This window comes from Mycteria americana, chromosome 1 (assembly GCF_035582795.1).
Source record: "Mycteria americana isolate JAX WOST 10 ecotype Jacksonville Zoo and Gardens chromosome 1, USCA_MyAme_1.0, whole genome shotgun sequence".
In the NCBI taxonomy this organism is placed as follows: domain Eukaryota; kingdom Metazoa; phylum Chordata; class Aves; order Ciconiiformes; family Ciconiidae; genus Mycteria; species Mycteria americana.
Genome location: NC_134365.1, coordinates 46,036,942 through 46,060,859, shown reverse-complemented (window position 1 = coordinate 46,060,859; position 23,918 = coordinate 46,036,942). Strand labels below are relative to the sequence as shown.

General features: G+C 37.9%; 2 protein-coding genes across 5 annotated transcripts in view; one reads left to right on the top strand and one right to left on the bottom strand.

The window, feature by feature from the left end:
- Nucleotides 1–15,226, bottom strand: part of METTL25 (methyltransferase like 25) — a 65,826-nt gene extending 50,600 nt beyond the window's left edge. For 3 of the 4 annotated variants that reach the window (XR_012774826.1, XM_075496357.1, XM_075496342.1), the window contains exons 1-3: nucleotides 14,816–15,205; nucleotides 6,664–6,828; nucleotides 1,732–1,832 (exon numbers count right to left, since the gene is read on the bottom strand). Coding sequence is in view for 3 of the 4 variants with exons in the window: in XM_075496357.1 (XP_075352472.1) it covers nucleotides 1,732–1,832; nucleotides 6,664–6,828; nucleotides 14,816–15,074 (525 nt within the window). In the remaining variant the exon portion in view is untranslated. Of the gene's footprint in view, nucleotides 1–1,731; nucleotides 1,833–6,663; nucleotides 6,829–14,815 lie in introns of all 4 variants that reach the window. The other variant, XM_075496333.1, reaches the window with a different exon arrangement.
- CCDC59 (coiled-coil domain containing 59) lies at nucleotides 15,216–22,577 on the top strand. Its single transcript, XM_075496370.1, has 4 exons — nucleotides 15,216–15,351; nucleotides 16,767–16,986; nucleotides 19,484–19,583; nucleotides 22,332–22,577. The coding sequence occupies exons 1-4, from the start codon at nucleotides 15,222–15,224 to the stop codon at nucleotides 22,491–22,493; spliced, it is 612 nt and encodes a 203-aa protein (XP_075352485.1). The 5' UTR covers nucleotides 15,216–15,221; the 3' UTR covers nucleotides 22,494–22,577.
- The last annotated feature ends 1,341 nt before the right edge of the window (nucleotides 22,578–23,918 follow it).

Here is a 23,918-nt window from a genome sequence, read left to right as displayed (position 1 = left end):
TCAGAGCTGAATCCAAGTTTTGGGGCCTGCCCTTCCGTCTGTGGCGGCAGCAGCAGCAACGGGGGACGCTGCAGTGACATCTCCACCACTAAACCGACCGGAGCACGGCCATGTACTCTACCCCCGGCACACGAGCGGCCACACCATTAATTTTTAGCAACCCCCCCGGTGCAGGTATGAAGCAGGCCAACTAGCCCTCTCCCATTACAAAGGCCAGGCACAATATGGGGGACAAGATATGCCAGAGACCATAGTAATACAGACTTGGCCTGCCCAGCTGCGGCTGTCTCTTCCCTGACTCACATCCGATACATTCATTTGAAACTATACTCAAGACATACTTACTTAGGAAAAAAAAAAGGCTCAGAGGGAATATGTTCAGCATAAAATCTGGGCAGATACCTTATTAATCTTTGGTTTTAAACAAATACAGTTCGTTCTCCACAAATCTTTGTGGGAATGAAAATTAGGACAGAGGAAATTAGTCTCCGTTTACACTTACAGCCCCTTGCACAGAAAGCAAGTGCAGCTCAGATGTAGGAAGGAATCAAATACAGTGTCCAGAGCCACTAGTCAGCTACGCTTTAAAGCAAGGATGAAGCTACGTTAGCCAGTTACTAGCATTACAGAGATTAAAATGGTTAAACCAACTCAGTTTACACGGATACTTAAAAACTTACCCTTACCGCAACAAAGGCCTAAGACATGGAATCCAACAGAAACACATTAACATTGAAAAAGCTTACAGAAAAATTTCATGTATGTAAACCAAGGAAATGGTATTGGTGTACTTTCGTCTAATAGAATGTGAAATACAGTACTCAAAAAAGTCAAGTATCGTTGTGATGCTTGTGTTCTGTCAACAGATCCATAAGTAAACATCTACGAGGTTTTAATGCAACAGTGATCTAGTGCACTGTGCAATCATGTAAAAATTTTTACATGTGGAAAAAAAAAAGGGTAAGTTACAATCAAACTTGAGAAAGGAATCCTGCAATTCTTCACCATCCAAGGATGAACTTGCCATCTGATGTATGAAATGGCCAATTTATAGAGTAATTGCTGGCTGATAATGGTGTTGGGTGTCCAGATCTCATATATGTTTTACCAAATGTACTTCATGCACACTCTACTACATAAATCTGTGCTTAATCTGGTCTCTCTTCAAACTAAAAAGATCCTAACTAAACTCCCAATTGATAGATCTAAATCCATGTTAAATAAAGGTGAACAGCATTAAACAATAGGAAACAATTTAAATCTCTTGTGCCCTAATAAGATGAGCTTTCAATATTTCACAGATTTTCTGCTTTGGTTTCTATGTGGCACTCTTGTGTGCCTGACAGAAGGAGAATAATGAAGTTTTGCTCTCCTGCTGATGCTCATAGTAAATTGCCAGCAATATAATACTGACAAACAATGCACTACCCATGCATAGCAAAAAGCAGTACAATTTTTAGCTGCTCAACGTATAGAGGATGATTATAATTTCTTAAATTTTTCATGAGTCATAAAATGATTATGACTCACTGAGAGGCAGCTCTTTTGGAACGATACATTTGTAAACAAAATTGTCCTTCAGCTTGGCCCTAAAGGCTCTTCTTTAGCTACAATTTTTTACAGGAAAAATAAGAACAGCAGTGACAGAATATCAAAATGATGTATTCGAACACAATAAGAAGAATAATTTGGAAGGTACACAGTAATGTACAGCAAGAAATGCTTTCTTACCTGCTTGATACCACAATAATTCACTATGGTGTCTACCAGCTCTGACATCACCTGCACTTCATGTGATTTCTTATTATTCATAAACTCATCAGTTTTGATACCTGTATCAAATTAAGAAAATAAATACACATTAACACAACTCATAATAATAAATAATTTGTGATCAATCAGAAAAAATACCAGCCTAAAATATGCTATAGTATTTTTATATTTTAAGGATAGTAATTTTTAATTAAAACTCACAAAATTATTACAAGATTAAACTTCTGAAATGCAGATGAATTAGTAAAATACAACACAGTGTAAAACATAGTACTGTTAGTGTAGTTTAAGATGTAGCATATCTAATACTTGACCAGATATTAGACAATAGCCTCTACTATAAAACTATACTATTTCTTCCTGTTCGTTAAAAAATATTTATGTTGTTTATCACATTTACCTTTACATATATGAAATAGAAGGGTAGGGACAATTAATAATCACACAGTACAGCTTGATTTGCTCTTGCTAGTTCTGCAGATTTGCTCACAATATCAAGTGGGAGATATCTCAAAAGTTATGAGCAATGCTGAGGAAATTCAAAGGAAGATGCACTTTTATTTTATTTACCCTATGGATGGGTTATAGAACTGTTACATCTTTATGGTAGAAATTCGTTCATTTCAGTGTTGCTGGAGAATGTGTTAATGAGATGGAGTCAACCTCTACCACAGGTTTACTGCTTGTGGAGAATACCAAGCACCCACTGCTAATCTCTACATCCCCCAACCAAAGGAGGAGCTCAGAAGTCGCTCCCTTGGGAGAAACCCACACATTTTTCTTAGGTGACCAACACTACAGTACACTTGGCTCTAGTTAAATTGATGGAAATTTTTGCAAGTCTGAGTGATGGTAGAAGAAAATGGACCGTTATTGATCAGCATGCTCCTAGAAAACAAGACTTTTCTGCATGACTATGCAGATTAATATACTTTCCCATTCTCTGCTTTTTGCACAGTATGTGTTCATCTGTCCAGAAACTGATCATTGCTCAAAAACTATGTTCATTCCTTGATCAGATCATGCTGGGAACAGAGCCAAGAGTGTTACTTCTTTAAAAGAGAGTGGGGAATTGAACAGAGCTCATGAGAAACCTAGTATTTTCTCTATTTTCCCCAAAACCCACAGGATCTCTCTATTTCTTAAACATCTGGTTTTTTATAAAAAACTGTTATGACAATACTTAAAATCTAATATAGACTCTATGAACTGACAAAAGAAAAAAATAGACTAAAATACTTTTAAACAAAACAAATAGCAGAAACAAGTGTTTGTCATTTACTAAAGATTCTCCTTAACTTTAAAACTGTGAATATCTACACGGTGTCCTAAAACCCTCCTAATTTGTAAGCATTTCAAATGAGAGAAAAAATTTATTAAAAAAAAAAAAGGTGTCTTTTTTCGTTTATATTTGAACATTTTTGTGTTTGGATAGGCTCATCAGAAGAAAAAGCAGAATGGGAACTGGAAGAAACAGACATTTAACTTCTCGACAGAAATAAAAGTTGTTTGACTGTTCTCCAAAGCAGCACTGTCACTTTGAACTATCACCGCGTATTACACCTTTTAGTCTTTGCTATAGTATGAACTCAAAAGACTGAATTGGGTAATGCTGTGCGAAGTACCATTTCAGAGAGTACTTAAGCCAAATTAAATATTTCAAACATGGAAGAAATCCAGAAATCCAGAAACAAGACCCGAATTACAAAAGCTGAGGTTCCAGGTAGAAAAATCATCGTTTGCTTATACCTACATATATAAAGTATTTATCACCTTAGCTACGAAAGTTACTTAACCATTTTTAGACTTCTTTTCCTACTTTTTTCAGAATGAACACTCCGCTTATATTTCAGCTCTGGGAAAATGATACTGCTTGCAGAAAATTATGGATTTTTTATAAATTTTATTGTTGCTGCATTTGCTGCAAAATTGATAGGCTTTTTACATTATTTTGAAAAACAAGCCAACATATTACAATCTAACAGAAAAACTGTATTTGGGGACTGTTTTATATTGCCAAGACAACTGCAAATTTGAAAAAAAATATGTATACTAGTTTTAAACAAACTGTGTAAATGCATTCTGCTATCACAAAATTACTTTCCTGAAACAAATAATTATACAGGCAGATTTCCTTATTATGTGTACAACTGATGCAAGCAGAACAAATACTAATTTCAAAAAACATAAGAAATTTAGAGACCCATCTCCTTTTGTAATGAAAAAAGAAAGTGGGGTTCAAATACTTCACAGAAGTACCCTGGATATAATAGATTAACAGAAAGCTTAATGTTACTAGTTTTAGCTGGTACTGAAATGTTGCTTATTTCCATTGTGAACCCCTAGCACAGGAAGCTGTTTTCCATTTGAAAAACTGCTTCAACTCTATAATGCCATTTACAACTGCATCTTTAGTTGTGAAGCTGAACAAATTGAGGAGAGACTGTCTTTTATACAGGGCTAATGCAGATCTTCCTAAGACCTCCTATGGCAGGGTGCTGGGGTTTTATACCCCAGCTACCTGTGGAAATTCAGATACACCAGATAAAAAAAAGGAAATTCACAGTCCACACCAGCCAACACCACCTATACAGAAGTTACTCTACTATGACTTAATTCCATAAGCCAGAGTGAGGAACTGAGATAACCATACACTAAAAAAAACATTGAGGCGGAGTGATATTCCAGTACATGGAATTTAAAGACAGATTCATTAATAGTCACTGCATGACTACTACCCTGGCCATAAACACATTGCAAAGGTAGAGAGTACCCTTAATCCAATACTCTAGCAACCCTCACTTCTTATATCAGATATGAACCCTGTAACAAGGGAAATCCTCCCTGCTGGCTTCCTCCCTTTGGCCAGGCTCTTCTGGACCCTGTGTGCTCAGTGCAAGCAACCTGATGGTGCAGTAAGGACCACAGTGACCTTCGTTAGGAAGCAATGGAGAAAGCCCTTTAGACTCAGAACTCCATTCTGAGTAGCTGTGTCCACAATACACTTAAAACCTTTGTGCTTACCAATTATTCAAAGAAATGATAGCGGTATGTCTACCTTAAGATGGTGAAGAAGTTAGAGAACTGTGCAAGTATGCAACCTTGGGAATAGGCTCATAAGCATGTTTGTCTTAGAACAAGAAAATGTATTAAAAACATCTGAAACATAAATGGAATTATCCTGATGCATATTTTCAGAATATGAGCAAAGCCATCGTGAAGTTGCCAATTTTCTCAGACTTAACGCTTCTCTTGACTTGCAAGCTTTAGTATGTCAGGAAATGAATATATTTGCTGAAATGCAGAATTAAGTCCAAAATATCTAAAATAGCTTAAAGTTAAAAGATCAAAACTTTCATTTGGCAACTTGCACGTTATGAATCCATAATTTGGTACTTTGTTTCTGCCAAATGATTACCAGGAACTTCAATTAAGTTAATTTAACTGATACTTACTGCCAATTCAACACAAAGGTTTTGAATTATAATACCATTGTATACATTTGGAACACGTTTTATTTTTTCTATGCAGTACAATTTAGAATTACTGCATCACAAACCCAGTTATCCAACCAAGCAGCACTCCTGCAAGACACAGAACAAAATATTCAGCAATTGCCTTATTCCTGATGCTCCATTCTGCATGACAAGAAGATGAAAGAATCCTTGTAGTTTTGCCTAAGAAAGCTAATCCAAGTATGAACTCAAGTATGAGTATAACAAGGTAGAACTAAAGAATTACAGAAAATTAAGCAGAACACAGGGAATGCGAGCATAATAAAAATGAAAAGACCTAAAAAGCAAGTGGAAGAAAAGAAGCATACAGTTGTCAAACAAGAAAAAAGGGCTTCAGATGAAAGAAGAGCAGAAGGAAAGAAGCCAGAAAGTAAGACCAATGCAGAACAAACCATTAAGACTATCTTAGCTATGGCATTTTAGTGTTTCTGAAGAAATGAAAAACTGAGGAGCCAACCATGGAAAATGGCAAAATTGGAAAGAGAAGATTGCTGTAGAAAATGGGAGAGATGCCCAACATATATATAATGGTGCTATCACTTAGAAGAAACATCAGAGTTTTAACATATTATAGGGGTAAAACACACTAGAAGGCAAAGGCAGAGAGCTGCTCAGTCTGTCTCCAAAAACCTAATGAGAAATCTGAAAGACAGTGACAAATCTATAAAGACTGAGGACTCCATGAAGAGCACATTTTCAGTGAAAATTACGGCAGTCCAAGTAAGTATAAATGCCAGTTTATCATCTGATACAAAAAATATAACTGGAGTAAGACTTCCAGTGTCCAACTTGATGCCAACTTGAGTGTTTTAATTCAATTTCTTTAACTACAGAAAATGAAATTACTCTAGTTTTATGACATATAATTGGTATTGGTCCAAAACATACAGAATGAATAAAATCTTTTTTGTTTTTTTTTTGGAGACATCAAACACTTACTGGGCCATATTCAGCTAAATGCCAAAGCACATATTTCATATTAAACAAAAGATGTAACAAGAAAACCCACTTGCCAGATTTTAGGGTGAGACTTTTAAACAAAAGCAAGAATAGCAACCATGATTCCTGCCACTCAGGGAGTAGAAAAACAAAGGGAATTAGCAAGATATCTCAAATAATGATGTGCCTGCTTGTCTATCTCATCCCCTTTAAAACTGAATCTCAGGAAGGGTCTGTAGGTACTGAATGCTGTGACCCCTCTGCTCAAATTTTAGCACGGGAATCCATTTTCTAAACAAAGGAAACTATCTAGGAACAAAGGAAAACTGAAGTGAGAAGCATGTAGGAAAAAAACCCAACAAACCACCCTCCAAAACCAAAACTCTGCAGGTCCTATAGTGAATAAGTAAAAATTTAAATACAAATGTAAATATACCTGTTGTTCCTTGATTGTCTCCTCTCAGTGCTTCACGTATGTCTTCTAATGGGGTACACACTCCAAGGTTGGACAAAGAATAATACTTAGCAGCCAGGGCAAATAAATGTACATTGATAAGCTTCTTAGAGTTTTCACAAAATACATTGGAAAATGTGTCATCATCTGCACAGAAAAGAACAAGACAAGATTTTTGTAAACACTGCTTAACATCTCTGTAATAGTGCTGACAGAGAATGACAAGCAATAAATACTTAGTATCAGACAGAAGTCAGCACTTATTTTGCTTCCACAAGTGGGAAAACTCATTATTTTTCTTCAGCTGTATTCCCCCTTCAGAACCAAGGTCAAATTTTGCTCTTAGCTGAATAAATGTGGAAAAATCTATTATTTTAGCAGAGCTACTTTAGTATAATCAACAAGAGAAATCAGGCAACATTATCACTTCTCTTTTGTTTACAAACTTGCTCATTATACATTTCCTGGTCACTCCCATCTGACAATATACACTACCAGCTATTTTAAGAAATGCAGCTGTTCAATACATGAAATGTTTTGATTTACAATCTTTATATTCACATACTTTCCAAGCTGCTTTGTAACCGGTGAATCTGCTGGGAGAATTAAATTAATTTTTATTACCAATCAGGTGTGAGCCAAAGTTAGATTCCAACGCATATTTTGTTTGACTCAGGATGAAATGCTTCAGTTTGGTATTACTTAGTTCTTAGTTTCTAAAACGTACATTTATTTTTAAGTGAAACATATTGGTATGAATCATTTATTAATTCTGAGATTGTTTTGTATTGTCTAATTCCTCTCTATTTTAGCTAAAAGATTTGTGAATTCTACATAGTTTTGCTAATAATTTTAAATATTTGTAATTCTTTTAAAATATATAAAAATTAACCACTCCAGCAAACAAACTGTTACAAAGATTTAGAAAATGTCTCCTGGATTGCCTTTTGTCTCATGGGTAGACATTGAGCAAGTACATACCTAGCACGGTAGCTTTCCCGAATCTGCCCTACCCACCTGCATGACAATGGATATAGCTCTTTTTATTGACATCACCTCTAATGCTCTTAGTTTTCTTGTATGACCACAATTAAAGGTCATGCATATATTACAATTTATTGAAAACAGTCCCAACAGTGTCAACACGTTAATTTTCATGGTATTGCACTACAAAGCCCTAAGTCCAGCAAACAAACTTTGGACCCAAGAAAGAATAAATATTGTCTAAGCCATGGCTAGAATTAATATTATTTCAGTGTCTGCATGACGCTTCTTACCCTACTTCTCTCTACCACAAAATCAAAAAAGAAAGCCACCTTTCTCTATAAACGACTTTCTTATTTGAACTTCTGAACATCCAGTAACTTTTAGTTAGTGAACCTTCATGAAGGATAAGGGTGTAACATGGTACTCGAGAACAGAAACAGAGAGAAACACTAAACCAGAATAAAGACTATACAGTTTTTAGGGAGAAGGGGTAATTTTGCTTTCCAATGTCTCTGTAAGATATGTTACAGAAAGAGAAGAAATTAGATGTGTGCATTTTGAAATGACTGAAGAAAAATAAATTTCCTTTCTGACAATACCTTCAAATCAAGCAAATAATGGAGGAGACTAATATAATGGGATAAGACAATCAAACACTTTTGGACAATGTGCAGAACTGCTTCCCAACCACCTCCCCCCCCCCAAAAAAAAAAAAAGTTTCAACAACCGTAAAAGGAGGTGAATATCTACACAAAGAGTATTTTTGCTTTCTGCTGGGTAAATGTTATGCAAGGAGTTCGTACAAGAAACTTTCACAGCTTGACTTATTGCTGAAGAAGAAAATTTCAGTTTATTTTTAAGGGAGGTTCACTCTTTTAACTTATTTTAGATTTTCTGGGAATGAACAGCGTTCCAGAAAATTTATAGACATTCACAAAATGAATGTAGGCTGAATCAGTAAAAATGCATAGAAATCTTTAGGTCTGATGCAGTGGGAAGAAATCACTAATCTGTCAAGAAGGAGAACAAGGTTTAAGAGACTCAGCAAGCAATTATATGCCAACAATTATTGAGAAAGCAACAGACATGAGACATTAAGCCAAAAGGTGCAGAGGGATATTTTGACCAGCCAGCCGTTCAGCGGTTTTGCCAGGTGAAGAAGAAATCTAATTTTCTTGATAAGAAGTGGATGTTCCACTTTGTTTCATGCATATTATGACCCCTTTGAATTAGTATAGTATTTAGTATAACACACTGGAGAAAAGTCTGGCCCATTCTAATATACATTTATGTTGTTCTTTATCTCCAAATTTTACTTCCTTAGTGACCAGTATGGTTTGGATTTTTTTTTTTCATTTTAGAAAACTGGAGCACGTAACACTGAAACATATAGGCTTTTTAGCAACTGGCACACATTTTTTAATGCACTGGCCAATCTTGTATGACAAAACAAAACAAAAATCAGTCAAGCAAAAACCTTTCCCCCCAAATCCACTTCTTTTCTTCATGACATAACATTATACGAAATAAAGGAGATCTGAAAGTACATTGGAATGTCATCCTGTTACAAAATATTTCTTTAACGTGAGATGCATAAGAAACATCTGAATAAAATTTGATTTTTGTAATTTTAATTTTCATACATACATGTTAAATGTATTTTGGTTTATAAGCAGTATTTTTTCAAAATGTCTGGCTAGATATTGGGTGGTTTTAATTGACCTTTATATTTTAAATACACTGAACTGTATCACTAGTGGAAAAAAATACGCTTTCTATCATTACAGTGACATCAGATACTTGGGGGTACAAGAAGAAATACTGCTGTTCTTCCTCTATATAACAGGATAGCAATAAAATTCATGAAAACATGTCACTGTCACACGAGTCCATTAGAAGATGCCTTTGTTGACTCCAAGTGCATTCTTTCAGTAATATATGCATTCTTTCAGTAATATTAAGCAGCTTAGAATTGTTCTTAATGTAAACTTTCTAGTAGTATTAGTAGAAATAAACAGAAAAAATATAAAACAACCTGAAATATCCTATAGGTGTCATAAATATTACATTTATGTATTTGCTTTAGTTCAAAAGGCAGAAATGAATGCAAACGTCACTGACAAATTAGGCACCTATATGTTGTTTATAAACATGATCTATTTCGATACTTGAGACATGTTTGTTTTGCTACAATAGGCAGGATCTTTAAGTACATTAGTTTCCTTTATTGGACATAAACTCACTATGCCAATGTTAACACCAGCTCTTCAATGCACGGTACTGAAACAGATACTGGAAAAGGTTTGTTTCAAAGCATCAGACCTGCCTACCACCTCAACCCAGCATGGCATCCCAGTCCAACGGAAGGTTCTACAAGGTCTAGGCCAGCATATATATATATATATATCTTCATCTAGAAAAGTCATTCTGAGCAGAGAACAGTTAATTCAAAAAATGAGCACAAATACGCACACAAGGATGACACGCCTCCACAAGCTACCGTGAGTTAATTATTTTGTTTAGGTAATTATACTCCAGATATATCTGGAGTGAAGGCTAGGGCTCGCTCATCAATTTCTACTGCAATGTCTATAATCATCTTTCTTCAAACTGGATCAACATCGACTGCTTGAACACGGTAATGGCCATACCCTTAACATCTACCAAATTACCAAACATAAGAATGCCATTGAGTACACACTCTGCTTCCACAGCACCAGCCATCATCCAAAAGACAGAAAAACCAGTATCTCTCATCTCCTCTGTAAGGAATACATATTATATACCTCATTGGCAACTTTCACCCAACAATCACTGGGGAAATAAACATCATGTGAATTACATATACAAACTTGCTACAGTACAAAAAGAAAACTGTTATCAACCATGCATATGCCCATCTTACACCACACTACCCTGACACTGATGTGGAAAATCAGTAAACCCTGAAGAAATTTATCCTTATTTTTCCCACATGACTTTCAAATAGCTCACCAAGATCAATAGCATAAGCAAATATTCTGCAGATTAGAGTTCGCCATATTTAGCAACCCAATCTTCCTTTCATCTTACTTCCTGCTGATCCCGCTATATCGCACAAATACAACTTATCTTGAAACTTCATAACTTTCCTAGGTTAAAGACTGATTATGGAAATCTGCAGTTTTCTGCTTGTCAGAATTCATGAAAAGCTTATATACCCACCGCTTGCCTGCTTTCACTTTTTCAGCACCTGACATAAAGTATATTAATTCTCCTTACAAATCTCACTTAACTGAAATTAAATGCAGTAATACCCATGTTCTATAATTTCCCTGAATTCAGTTATCTGATGGAAGAACATGAACAGAACTAGTAGGATCTCATATAAGATCACTAGTATATCGTCTGTAGTAACACTCCTACCAAATTTAAATTGTCATCCCAGCTTGCCAACTAAAAGAAAAAAAACCAATATTAAGGTATCTGAAGTATGACTTTAAGCTATGGAATGGCAGTTGTCAGACTACATATTATTTATGACTATTAAAAATGTTACTTTTCTCAAAATGTTTCTACTTTGGTTGCTCACAAGATGAAATCTAGTATGTCTTTTAACCAGTTCATTCATTTGCAAATAAATCTTCAGAGGAAAGATAGATATGCCAAAAAATTGGAATTGTAGTACAAACAGTAATTTACAGTAAAATATGAAAATACTTAAACACAGATTTTTCTGTGCCTGTGTCCAATTTACAGCAATGACGTGATAAACAAGATGCAATATGGCAAATGTCAGCTTTCTGATGTATAAAAATATAAAACAGTTTTCTACATCTAAAAATGGATCTGAAATTTTTCTGTAGGGTACAACTGAAAACAAGGGTTCTACCCTTTATATGGTCATTATAATGAAATATCATCTGACGAGTATCTGAAAATATTCTTTGAAACTGATTTACAGAACATGTAATGTTCTATAACATGATTATCTTCTTGCATATAATACTGTACAACAGAATTGTCATTTCTTGCTTGCTTCTAAAACTACAATTCAGCATATGTATTTGTCAAAATCCCTATAGTAACATAAAATATTGTGCAGAATAACAGTTTTGTGCCAATATGCAATAATGTCACTTTTTAGTTTGCAGAGCTATGCAAGTATGAACTGACAACTTCACATTTTCAGATCAGTTCTGTCAAATGTAGCTTATGTTTCCCTATAATTTAATTTGGGATCCCTATTAGAACAGATTCTAGAAAACTTTTCATAATAGTTTGGGGATTGTGAATGTATAAATGTAAAACTTCTAAAACTCTTAGGAAGCAAAGGTTTTACCATGTGAAATCAAACTCATTTTACAGGTATTTCGAGTAAGGTATTTGGGGTACATGACCACAATGTCATTTGACCATGCAAAATAAATCTATTCTCATAGCCACACTCCAAAAAAAAGTAGTTCTATTGAATTATAGCATGTTATGAGAGCCTTTTAGTACCCATTTCAAGGTAAATATAAATAACTAACATTTAAATATCTGATAATTTTGAAGAACAATGACACATACAATTAATATTTTAGAGGAATATACGGAAGAGTCATTTCTGTTTATGCTGGGTTTCAAGATCTCTAACGGTTGGTTTCTGATCTCTAATGTTATTAAGTTGTATTAATGCACTCAAGCGATGATATTAAGTTTCTCAATCCTAATTTGAATACAGGCTAACAGTGCATTCATTTTCAAATATAGGTAGATGTTCGCAGGTACCTTCACTGAGAAGCTCATATTCTACTACGATATATTTTCAGCATATGACTGGATGGACAGATACCATGCAGTCCAACGAGTCAGGCATGAACCACTAAATCAGCAAGCACATGCCCATTCCATTACATCACCTCCAATTTTGTCACGATACTGGACAAATTTTGAGTGTCTCAAAATCTTCCAAATGTTAAATAGCATACTATAATTTTGAAGCTAGACAAAAATAAATTCTCTTTTTTTTAATGAGCAGAAATAACCCCTGCAGAAACCGAAGAAGAAATGTTGTATTTTAGCGACAGCGTGAAGGCTTCATACCCTTCTAAAACACGTGCTTCATTTTAGCCATAAATTGTCTTTTGTTCCAGTAATTTCTGTATCAGATTCTGTAACACGCATTTTGAATGTAGATCATTAAATGATTTTCCAATTTTAAAATCTACAAAACAATACTCTGCCTTCCTGATTCTCTTTCTACTCTACAGGCCACCACTTCAGTGTCTGAATCATTTCATGGGCTTTCCCGTAGAAACAGGTAAGATCAGGGTAATTTTCCTTTAGTGTTTTCTTTTTGATGACTTCATCTAATAGTTTTGTTCCAGCCTCTATTTACATTTAATTTTATGTCCCATTGCTCTGAATCAGTTCTGACTCTGACATTACCTGTCAAAAACATTAAAAGTTTTTCCTCGCTGCTTCCCAACACTTTTGCTTGCTGACTGGACCACTGTCTTGTTTCCATCTGGCTCTCGAAGTTAATTCATAATCCAGTGTCTTTTTCATGCACAAATAAATTCTGTGGGTTTTTTTCCCAGATACCTCAACCCTTTAAAAATGAGTCTTACAGTTAGTATTTTGAAGGTCTTTAGATCCAAGAGAGAAATGTTACAAGTGACGTAGCAATTCACAGTTCTTCAATCTCTTTCCAAATCCAAATCATTATCTTAGGTTGTCTTCTATGCCAAAAAGTACACAGCTACTTTCTGTGGACCCTTCCATTACACTCAGTGTGCTTTCCTGTCTCACGTGTCATTTCATCTAGCATTTCAGAGCTAACGCTACACGAGAGCTATCTGTGTTCCATAAGCTTTGGCATGATGCAGGTTTTTCTCGGCTAAGACCTTTGTCAAAGATTTTACCTTAGTTTTGAAACTGATCTCTTTGCTGGGGCTCAGTCCCCCCAAATAACATACCTGTCAGATGCTTTATCTTCATTTCTGTGCTCTGCCTGAAAGCATATTACTGGTATGCTTCCCTTCTACTTGGACTGCAGTAAATTCAGTAATACAGTTTCATAGCTGGCCTCATCTTGAGTTACTTGAAAACTACCAAAAATATGAAGTGCTTCTTAAATAGGTCTTGTCAGAAATAAAACTGCTTTCTGTCTTCCTTTGCCAGACACTCATTATTACAGATATTTAGGAAAGTGGTCTTTAAGCCTTTTCCAGCTGTCCTCCACATTTCCAGAGTTTCGACATTTGGAGGACTTTTAACTGTTACATCTTTCCACTCATGTGGAGGGGTCTTTTTTGGTTCATTTTACTTCTGTTCTTCAGAAATTAGTCAGAGCGAAGGAGTCTGACAGTTAGGAGTTTCATTTCGTTTCTAAACGAACAGGATGAAATTTATAAAATGAGACCATCATCACAACTGTCACTACCGAGAGCCTCCTGAAGTGCAATTCCTCCCACCACGGCTATACTTTATCTGAACCGTGACGGTTCCAAATACATCCCGTTACCCTGGAAAAGATGAGCGCTGCTGGTGCAAACGCAGGCGCGAAAAAGCAGAAGGGGCTTCAGCTGAAGGCAGGCTAATGGAACAACAACACGGGAACGGCCCCGGAAGGCAGCGGGAAAAGGTGTAGGGAAAAAAAGCAGCTCAGCACAGTGGTGTGGAATTCTCCTCTTTTATTAAAGCAAGGAAGATACTTTTAAACATAGAGAGGAGGACAATGAGGGGGCCTTAAGAGCGAGAAAAGAAACCGATGTCACACGTGGAGCATGAGGCGGGAGGGAAGGGGGGAGCCACCGAGGGGCCCACAGGTGGCCCCAGCAGCCCACGCACAACGGGAGGCGGCTACAGGTGGCCCCAGCAGCCCACGCACAACGGGAGGCGGCTACAGGTGGCCCCAGCAGCCCACGCACAACGGGAGGCGGCTACAGGTGGCCCCAGCAGCCCACGCACAACGGGAGCCCGCTGCGCTGCCACGGGAGCCCGCGCTGCCGCAACACCTCTGTGGGCCGTCGCACCTCCCTGAGCAGCGGCGCCGTGAACGCCACCGGCCCCGCGGGCTCCCGCCCCGAGAGCGGGGCCCTGCGCGGGGCCTGCGGACCCCCGCGCCCTGCGGACCCCTCGCCCCGGCCCCGCCCCGCCGGCGCCCCCCGCCCCGACTCACCCCACAGCGCCGCCGCGGCGCCGGAGGCCTCCCCCAGGGGGCGCCGCAGCGCCAGCGGCCCGGCAGCGCGCAGCGCCTCCAGCACGGCGGCGGGGCGCGGCGCCACCAGCCGCTCCCACAGCCCGCGCGTGTAGAACTCCACCGTGTGCGCGCGGCACAGCGGCAGCGCGCGCGCCAGGAACCGCGCCACGCGCCGCAGCGTCCCCGCCGCCGCCGCCGGAGGCAGCTGGGGCGGCAGCGCGCGGGGCGGCCGCGACATGGCGCCGCGCAAGGCGGGGGCCTGCGCTCGGCTCGTCGGGGCCGCTGGCCGGGCCGCCGCCGTCAGCTACGGAGGCGGGTGAATCGAGCGCCGAGTGGCTGCGGCGCAGCTCGGTGACGTCTCTCGCTGCGCGACGCCGGGAGAGCGATGGCGGCGGCGCGGCGCGGCGGGCCGGGACCGGCGGCGGAAAATGCGGGCGCCGTGGCCCGCGGTCCCCGCCGAAAGCGGCTGTGGAGGCCCGTCTTGCTGCGCGACGTCGTGGGCAGCGTCCAGGAGGGTGAGTCGAGGGCGGGGGGCAGCCGGGACCGGCCCCTGGCGGGCCCGAGGCGGCGTCACGGTGGGAGAGACGGCGCCGGGGGAGGCCCGGCCCGGCCCGGCCTGGCCCCGCTGGCCGCGGCCCGTGGCCTCCCGCCGTGCCGCTGAGCTGGCTCGGCCCTGGCGGCCCGGGCCGGGGCCAGACCTGCCTGCGTTAGTGAGGGGTTACGTGTCGCGGAGCTCGGAGACCCGTCCTCGCCCGCTGCCCGAGCGGTGGTTACACGCACGTTACGCGAGTGGTCCGTCATCGGCTCGGGGCTGGTGGCTGCAAGGGGGGCTGGGGACAGCCTGTGTCCGGCTGCAGCTCCCGGACCTCAGGATTGCAGAGCCGGCTCCTTTTGGTGGTGCGCTCGGGCCGGGTAGCGATGGTTCTCCGTTTTAGGACCACTTTCAGTTTTCTGTGAAGCTGTATATTTAAAATAGAAGTATATTTGGAAACAGATTCGGATTATTGACTGGTAGGTATGCAAATATAAAAATAAACTAATAGGAAAAAGAACATCGACTTTTACAGCACTTTTCTGAAATTTCAACTTTGGAGAAAGAATCAAAGGAAAAGTCGGGACTAATTTGGACTTGCTGCCTTTAGAAACTATTTTGTTAATGAATATTATAAAAGTTAGTACTTGTTAAGACTAATGCAATAAAAGGTAACATATTAACATATTAGGAAAAAGGCATGTTTAACTTAAGATTGATAAGTGGTTATCTAATGATTGAGAGTGAAACAACCACTATCTGATGTTTCCTTTAAGGTTAAATCATTCTGTGATGTAGCATACTTTTGTAGTTGCAGCAAAGCTTTTCCTGGACAGGTGTAGGAAGAAGGTAGTAGCAATAAAAATATTATTTGTGTGAAAATGTATAATGGGATATTAATATAGTATAATACAGCGATTTAGAGACTTTTTTCCTGTGGCATTGCAGCTGCAGACTGCTTAAGCAGCCAGTATTACTATTATCATGGTCTTCTTGAGACTATCTTTAGGAATCTATTCTGATGTTGCTTATGAAGCTGTCAAAAGTAGGAGAGAAGTGAAATGTTAATACATGCTTTCACTGGATTCAGAAAGTATTGACAAAGGTGTATAACGTTGAGTGTGCATTAAGTAGTATGTTTGCAATGGCGTGTTGTTTCAAGGGTTTAGGTGATAATTTTCAGTAAATCTGTACAAGCTGCAATGCATCAGGAGGGAACAGGCTTATAACAGTCCTTTTTCTTTGAATTTTTGACTGGTCCTTATTAAAATTAGCACAAATAGTGGTTTTTTTTCCTATTTTGGAAGGAAAAATGGATTGAAATGGTCCTGGCAACAACTGAATGGTTTGGTACTACCTCAGTGCAGGTGTATTTAACCCTTTTTCTTATGGTTTCAGGACGAGGATTTGCATTTCGGAGAAAACAGAAGATCGAAAGACAATACAGGAAATTGTTGAAAAAGGGAAGAAAGGTCCATTCACAACAGGATAATCAGTTTACCGATACTTATCCAGAGCACTTGAAACATCTTTACCTAGCCGAGGAAGAAATGCTTAAGAAACGGCGCAGGGCTCCAGATGATTCAGTTTTATCAGAAGAAAAACTTAACGCAGTAGAGTAAGTTTTTGAAATACGTCTCTAAAAACAAATAGTTGTTTCCATCATTAAAGAAATATTTTAGATCTTGTACTTTACATGGACTTCAGTATGGTGATTTGCTGTACTAAAAAAATGCCATTAGGTCTTAAATGTTTTTCCTAATTGTTAGAAAATTTAAACATGCAGCTTTGTTGTGTTTGCATCAGAATCAAAAAGCAAAATTGATGATGTTTAGGGCTTGATTCCACAGAAATAATATGACAGTTACCACTGTACTTTAAGGATAAGGTTCAGCCCAAGAGCATTAAGTATTTGGCTAATTTCTCACCATGCCTACAAAGACAAGAGCCTGTGTTTCAGGTAGTGTGCTTTTGAGTTTACAGATTTTTCCTTTGAATTGATTTTCAGTATTTTTAAATTAATGTCACTTTTCAGGAACGTTTTTTGCATTATCTTTCTGTTCCCAGTTTGATAAGTTTTCTTCATATTGCACTGTTTTTCTGTTAGAATGAGCAATATTATGTGCAGTTATCCTTTTGTGGTATGGTTAGTTTTGGGGGGATTTTAGCTATGAACTTTAAAAAAAAAAAAAAAAAAACAACAACAAAAAAACCCCCAAAAAAACGAAATGGAGGATTTAGTAAAACCTTAAGGCAGTAAAGTATTTTTGATCAAAGTAATAATTTTAAATAATAGAGATGTCATAATAGTTTGCCAGTGGTGTTTGGGTTTTTGCTTTTTTGCTTTGTTTTAAATTTACTTATAATAACTGGGAAAAGTCAAACGGAGTTTTTAATTTGCGGTCTAACAAATGTCAGAGAACTTAAACCATTCTTTCAGTGTGACCGTGTGACAGTAATTCCCCCTGAAATCTTGATTAGGTATGTCAGTAAAATGAAAAGCCATAGTCACTCAGGTCTAACACTGTCATGGCAGTGTTTTTAAACAGCATTCAAGTGCGGTGATTGAGATAATGCCTTTTTGTCCCCAGGACAAGGAGTGCCATAACTCTTTGAATTTCCAGGTGTATCTACATCTAAACTTTCCAGGGAAGAAGGCTCAGGAGAGGGGGGAAAGGCATTCAGATCTAAGCCCAGCAGTGGGAGAAAGGTAGGGTTTTGTCTGGAATAGGCAGCTAATTCGTGGGCATGTCTGAAACAGGACTATTTTTCTTTAAACCAGAGGGTTTTTTACTTTTGCTTAAACTATGGTCATTGTGATTGTAAACCAGAATTAATAATTCTGAAAAAATCTGTCTGCTAATCTGTGAGGTGAGGTGATGCGTAAAATCTGTTAGGTAGACTTCAGTGTTCTGTGGGGATGTAAAATAAGACTTCGGTTACGTAATTCTATTTTAGGATATATTGTAATTTAAGTAGTTTTGTACTTCTGAGAAGATGAGCTGTCATTACGCAGTATCGCCACAAGATGGAGATGAGAATGAAGCAAAGATTTTTGGGGTTTTTTCTCTCCTGAAAAGTGTGGTATTTCTAAATGAAAGTATGAGTAAATACCTTCACTGTCCCTTTTGATCATCTGTCTGAAATGTCCTAGATGATGATGGCTAGTCCTCAATCTTTTGTAGTGTGAATAATAATCAAAAACTTGTTTTGTGAACAGCTGTTAACTGTCTAGCAAAGCTTATGTTTTTCAAGTGTGAAATGTCACTGTTTATGTAATAGCTTTATTGTAAATCAGAAAAAAAATTTAGAACTAAATAACCAGAAAAATCTACTCAAAGTAGCGTGACAGTAAATGCCAGGCAAATGGCACTGGTTTTCTTTACTGTTTTCTTTGAAAGATTCCTGGGCAGTTTTTTGTATTGAAACTGTGAAGGAAAATTCAGTTCCTAATTTCAGAACATTAAGGACCATAATATACCATCTCCTTCAAGAATAAACTTTTAGAAAGGCATTGTTACTACTGTGTTTTTTCACCTTGCCATGTCAGCCTGACTTCTCTGGCAGGCAATCTGGTAACAGCTGGCTGTGCTCATATCTCTGCAGTTGCATCCATATGTCAGAACTAGAAAGAGATAACACAGCTCTAAGCCAGTGCATTCAGTTTTTCTAGCTCTGAAGAGCTAGTATGATGGGGAAAAAACCTCTTTTAGGCACTCTTTAAACCTGGTGAAACACCATCCATGTGAAGATCCAGCAGGTAAGGTATATGTGTTACTAAAAGTTCTGTGCAGTCCAGTCTTCAATACACTCGGCATTGGAGGAGTTTAATTTGCTGTGTTTTCATTCATGCTAGATGCTTATCACATGACATATAGTGGCATTGGGTATCATGTAAGAGTAGTGCAAATTGGTATCCATTCAGTGTAGAAGGATGAGCCTTGCTTGTCACTTATGTAATCTGTAAATCTGTATTTCTAATTAACTTCCCCAAATATGCAAAAAACAGTGAAAGAGTGGAAGGCTATACTCTGATTCTGCAGTGGCTATGGGATATATGGTTATGTCTGCTTGGTGATAGTCCGTACCTGAAGTACATGTACTTTTTCTCATAGGTCAGTTATGACTGAAGGGAAGTTTAAGAAGAAAACGTCCAATCAGAAGGCAAAAGAAGAGTATGAGAAAATAAAGGCTGAGCGTGCCAGAAAGAAAGAGGTAAATCTTAAACAGACATCTTTCTTGATTGTAGACAAAGACTAGATTAATACCATTTCTACCTGTCGGTCTTCCATCTGGACCCAAAGAGGACCGTACGAGAGGAACACAGGTATTGGTATTCTTTCAGTCTTTTTCAGCTGGACAGAAATATTGAGGCATGCAGATGTTTGAAGTTACTGTTGTCTTTGCTCTTACTATTTTTGTCTTGCAGTTGCCGTTAGCGGATTTTATTATGTCAGTTGGTACATCAAGAAAAACTTAGAGCTTGATCTGCGTATCCCAGTGGATTATGCTAGACCTCTTAAATATTGTAGAAGGGGAAGTAATAACAATACCATAATCTTGTGATGAAAAATGAAATATCCATCCTATTTCTTATGGTGTTGTCATAATGCAGTCTTCATTTTACCTTTTTATGTGCTTTGACCAACAGTGAAACAACTAAATGTAATCATATCCACGGCCAAAATCTTTAGTAATTTTTCCCCTCATTCTAATTTAATGGGACTTATTCTTACAGGGCGTATCTTGATATTATCATTGTTGAATAACTCAGTTGAGTTATTTATTTGAGACATCCTTATTTAGTTAGTTTTCTTCTCTCCCAGTACATTGTTTGTTGCACTGTAAAATGGCACATATTGTAACATTATAGAAGTTGTGTAACTTGCTGCTCACAAACTAAATTTCAGTAACTGCTGTATAAATATTACATAAGTTTATAGCTGGTTAAAACATATTATTTCTTCAGTTTAGCTGTATTGAAAACTAGAGTAGTTTTTTGCAAGCTGATCTGTGATTCTGGGCAAGTTACATGGTTGTTCAGCTGAGAGCTTCTTTTTTGAATGTTAGATACAGATCATGCTAAAAGAAACGAAGGCTATGACCAGCTTATTTAGAGGAAATAGGAACAAACGAAAACCCAGCAAGACTGAAAGGAGTTTTCTTTGAGCAGCACAGAAGAGTTGCCTGAGGGAAGGTGTTAGCATTTTTGGTCTTATTCAAGATATTTAGGCAAAACAAACAGTAACTAAGTGCCACAATAACAGTAATCATTTATGTGGAATACTGGTATGATGATCACATACTTTACCTTCACATAAGTTAGCAAACACTGGATTTGCTGCTATTTATTTTGGGAAAAGAAATAAGCTTAAAGTCACAGTTTTGGCCTCCACACTATAAAAAAGCTAGGATTTAGTAGAAATCAGGAAAAATACGAACGTAAGTAACAACTACCTAAGTAAGATAAATGTTCTTGCCTTGAGTAAGCATTTGGTTGGTAGCTTGAATGAATGTTGTTTACAACAGTATGCTGAACAGCAGTAAAATTATTAGATAGGAAGTGAATTACAGGTAAGTTAGTTGATGCTACTCTGGCTTAAAAAAAAAAAAGGAATGAAAAATATTAATCACTGTTAGGGTAAAATATGTGAAGCATTCTGAATGGAGAGATGTTATATTTGCAGGTTTGTTTGGTTTTTCTTCCCCCCAGGGGCCTCTTAGATTTCTATTTAGAATTATTTTCTTGGGTCATTTCTGGTTAATTTTATATTCTACATCACAGAGCATTCTTACTGATTTTTGTACATCACAGAAGCTAGTTATGTTATGGAAAACAATAACATAATTGATAAATTATCATCTGTTTGAGCATTCTACAGAAACATCTGCCTTTGTGGTCAGCATGGCACTACATTTCAAAGAATAAATTTTGTGAGAAGAAATCATCCAAATGAACTGAAGCAGTCTTTCAGTCTGATTTGTGATGTCTTGCATATTTTGGTAGGACATGCTATAAGTGAAGCAAGCTAGTTAGCTTGTTTGTTGTGGATGTTTGCCCAAATTCCTTACTAAAAGTACAACACTAGAGAAGGGGGTGTAAGCTGTAGTCCCATACTAGCTACTATAAAGAAAATTAACACTGTCCCAACCAAAACCAGCACATTCTCTGAAACGAGGACAGGGGTGTAAGCTGCTTGATAAAAACTGAACATAATATGATGATTATCCATATAGTGTAAGTGCCTCCATTAGTGTTTTGGTTGCATGTGTGCTGTCCTCTCAACACGGAAAGTTTGTACAGTTGAAAATTTGGTTAGTTGTTTGTTTGTTGTTTTTTTTTTTCCCCCCTCCCCTCTCTCAATAAAGACAGCAGTCTGTGTTGCTTTGAAGAGGACAGGTCACTAATAGTTTGGTCCTGATTAAGTTGCCCTAGGTAATGCTGCTTGCGATACTATCCTAGTATTACAAACTTGCTCAACTTCCAGCTCCAGATATGTCCCATATCCTATCTGCCAGTCCCATGCAGATGTGGCCAGTATCCTAGCGCATCTGGATTGGCAAGACATTTACATGGGGGCCACTGGATCAAACTCTTTCTTTCTTGCACTCAAGAGGAGAAAGTGGGAAATTTTTGCCACTTTGTCATTTAAGGAAAAAAGTCAAGGAACTCATTTCGCAGAAAGGAAGTAGTACATATTTTAGTGACAAACCTTACTGTAGGATGTTCTGCTGAAGAAAACTTGGCTATTCTCTTGAAGCTTTAGGCAATATAATATCTTTTGATTGCAGTATGCGCTGAAAGAGAGTCCTGATTTGGCTTTTAGGAGTAATGATGTTTCTAGTGTCAGTACAATACCTAATTGCCAGCATCTTTACAAAAATAAATTTTATTGCTTATAGATAGCTTCATAGTCACAGAAGGTATGTAATTATTTCATAATCATATCTGTTTAATTTCAGGAAGCAGAAAAAAGAAAACAACAAAGAGAAGCAGCTCAACGGTTGTACAAGCAAAAGAAAATGGAAGCTTATAAAATATTGAGTAAGAAGACAAAAAGAGGACAGCCAAATCTAAACTTACAAATGGAGTTTCTTCTTCAGAAAATACAGCAAAATACATAAACCTCTGCATACATCTTAATTACAGGTCTTGAGTTACCTGTGGACATTTTATTAATTTTAATAAATAATGTCTTTTTGCTTCTATATGACTTCTGTCATTGGCTTGATTTATCTCGTGAGTCCAATAGTGGAGGATATTCATCCTGAAAGCATGTATTCTATGCTGAGAGTGAGAGAGATCCGGTACCTTGAAAATAAATGGCCTGTATTTCTAAACATATATTCTGTTAGCTAGGTAATATCCTGAATTTGAAATCGTTAGAGCCTAGCGCCATCTGAACATAAATCTACGTAGCGTAAAGCATTTGTTTTCTAGCTCTAACACTTCCTGCAATTGTGACTACTAAGATTATGCTTACTTGAGTAAAATGATACATGCAACATAATTGGTACCTCATGAACTGCCAAGGCTAGGAGTGTGTTTTGTGTGCTGTTGGATGGGGTTTGGCACATGAAAACAAGGAACATAAACTATACTTGGATGGCTATTATTTATCATTCTCCACAAAGAATCAAACTTACCAAAGGTCCAAAAATGGTTTGATTGTGTAGACTTAACCTATACTTTGTGCTTGGTGATTTATACTTTGGTGATTTATTTTCTTCATAAACTAAGTATGACTTTCTAGCTATGATGGATCAGGTAGATAGGTTGAGACTTTGGTATGTTGAGTATATCAAGTTTCTAATCTTTGTTCTTTGGAACATTTTAGAAAAAGAATTCTTGATTTGGAGATGCAAACGGTGATCTTTGGTCTAATAAAATGAAAGCATTCTTAGTAAGACTAAAAGTTTGCAATAAAGCAAGTTAACTATTTTCCTTAAGTTTATACAGGAGAATACTATTATACTTTTGCCTTTATCTCAGTCTACTTTGGCAGCCATGAAATAATACTGAGGTTTTTTTCTGCATACAGTGAAGACTATTTAGACATCAAAGTAAGGAATGTCTTGGAATAAATTTCTCAGGACATGCTCAGTAAGATTTGCAATACATTTACAGTATTACAGTATTAAATTGTTCACAGTATTAAATTACCTCATTTAGAAGTTGATGTCAACTGCAAAAAAAAAAATCCTTATTTAAAATACATAGGAAAAATAAATAGTTTTGAATTGTATGACAAGCGCTGTCAAATGAGGAATAGTTTAGGAGTTTGAGTTGTCTAGAATGTTTCTTGTGTCAGTGTCGTGAGGCTTTGTCAGCCTCATCTTGTTACACTTTTTGCAAGGCTTTGAATCCTTGTGCTGTGATGTCATTTAGGAAGAACTGAACACAAGTCATGAGGTAGTGCACCAACAGAAAATGTGGGAGCTTTTCTTGAAATGGGCATGTCCATTCTAGGAGAGAAAGGGAGTGTAAATTTGACATGCTTATTCTGTTTTATATTTTTTCTTCTATATTGTTTTCTGATAACCGCTGTA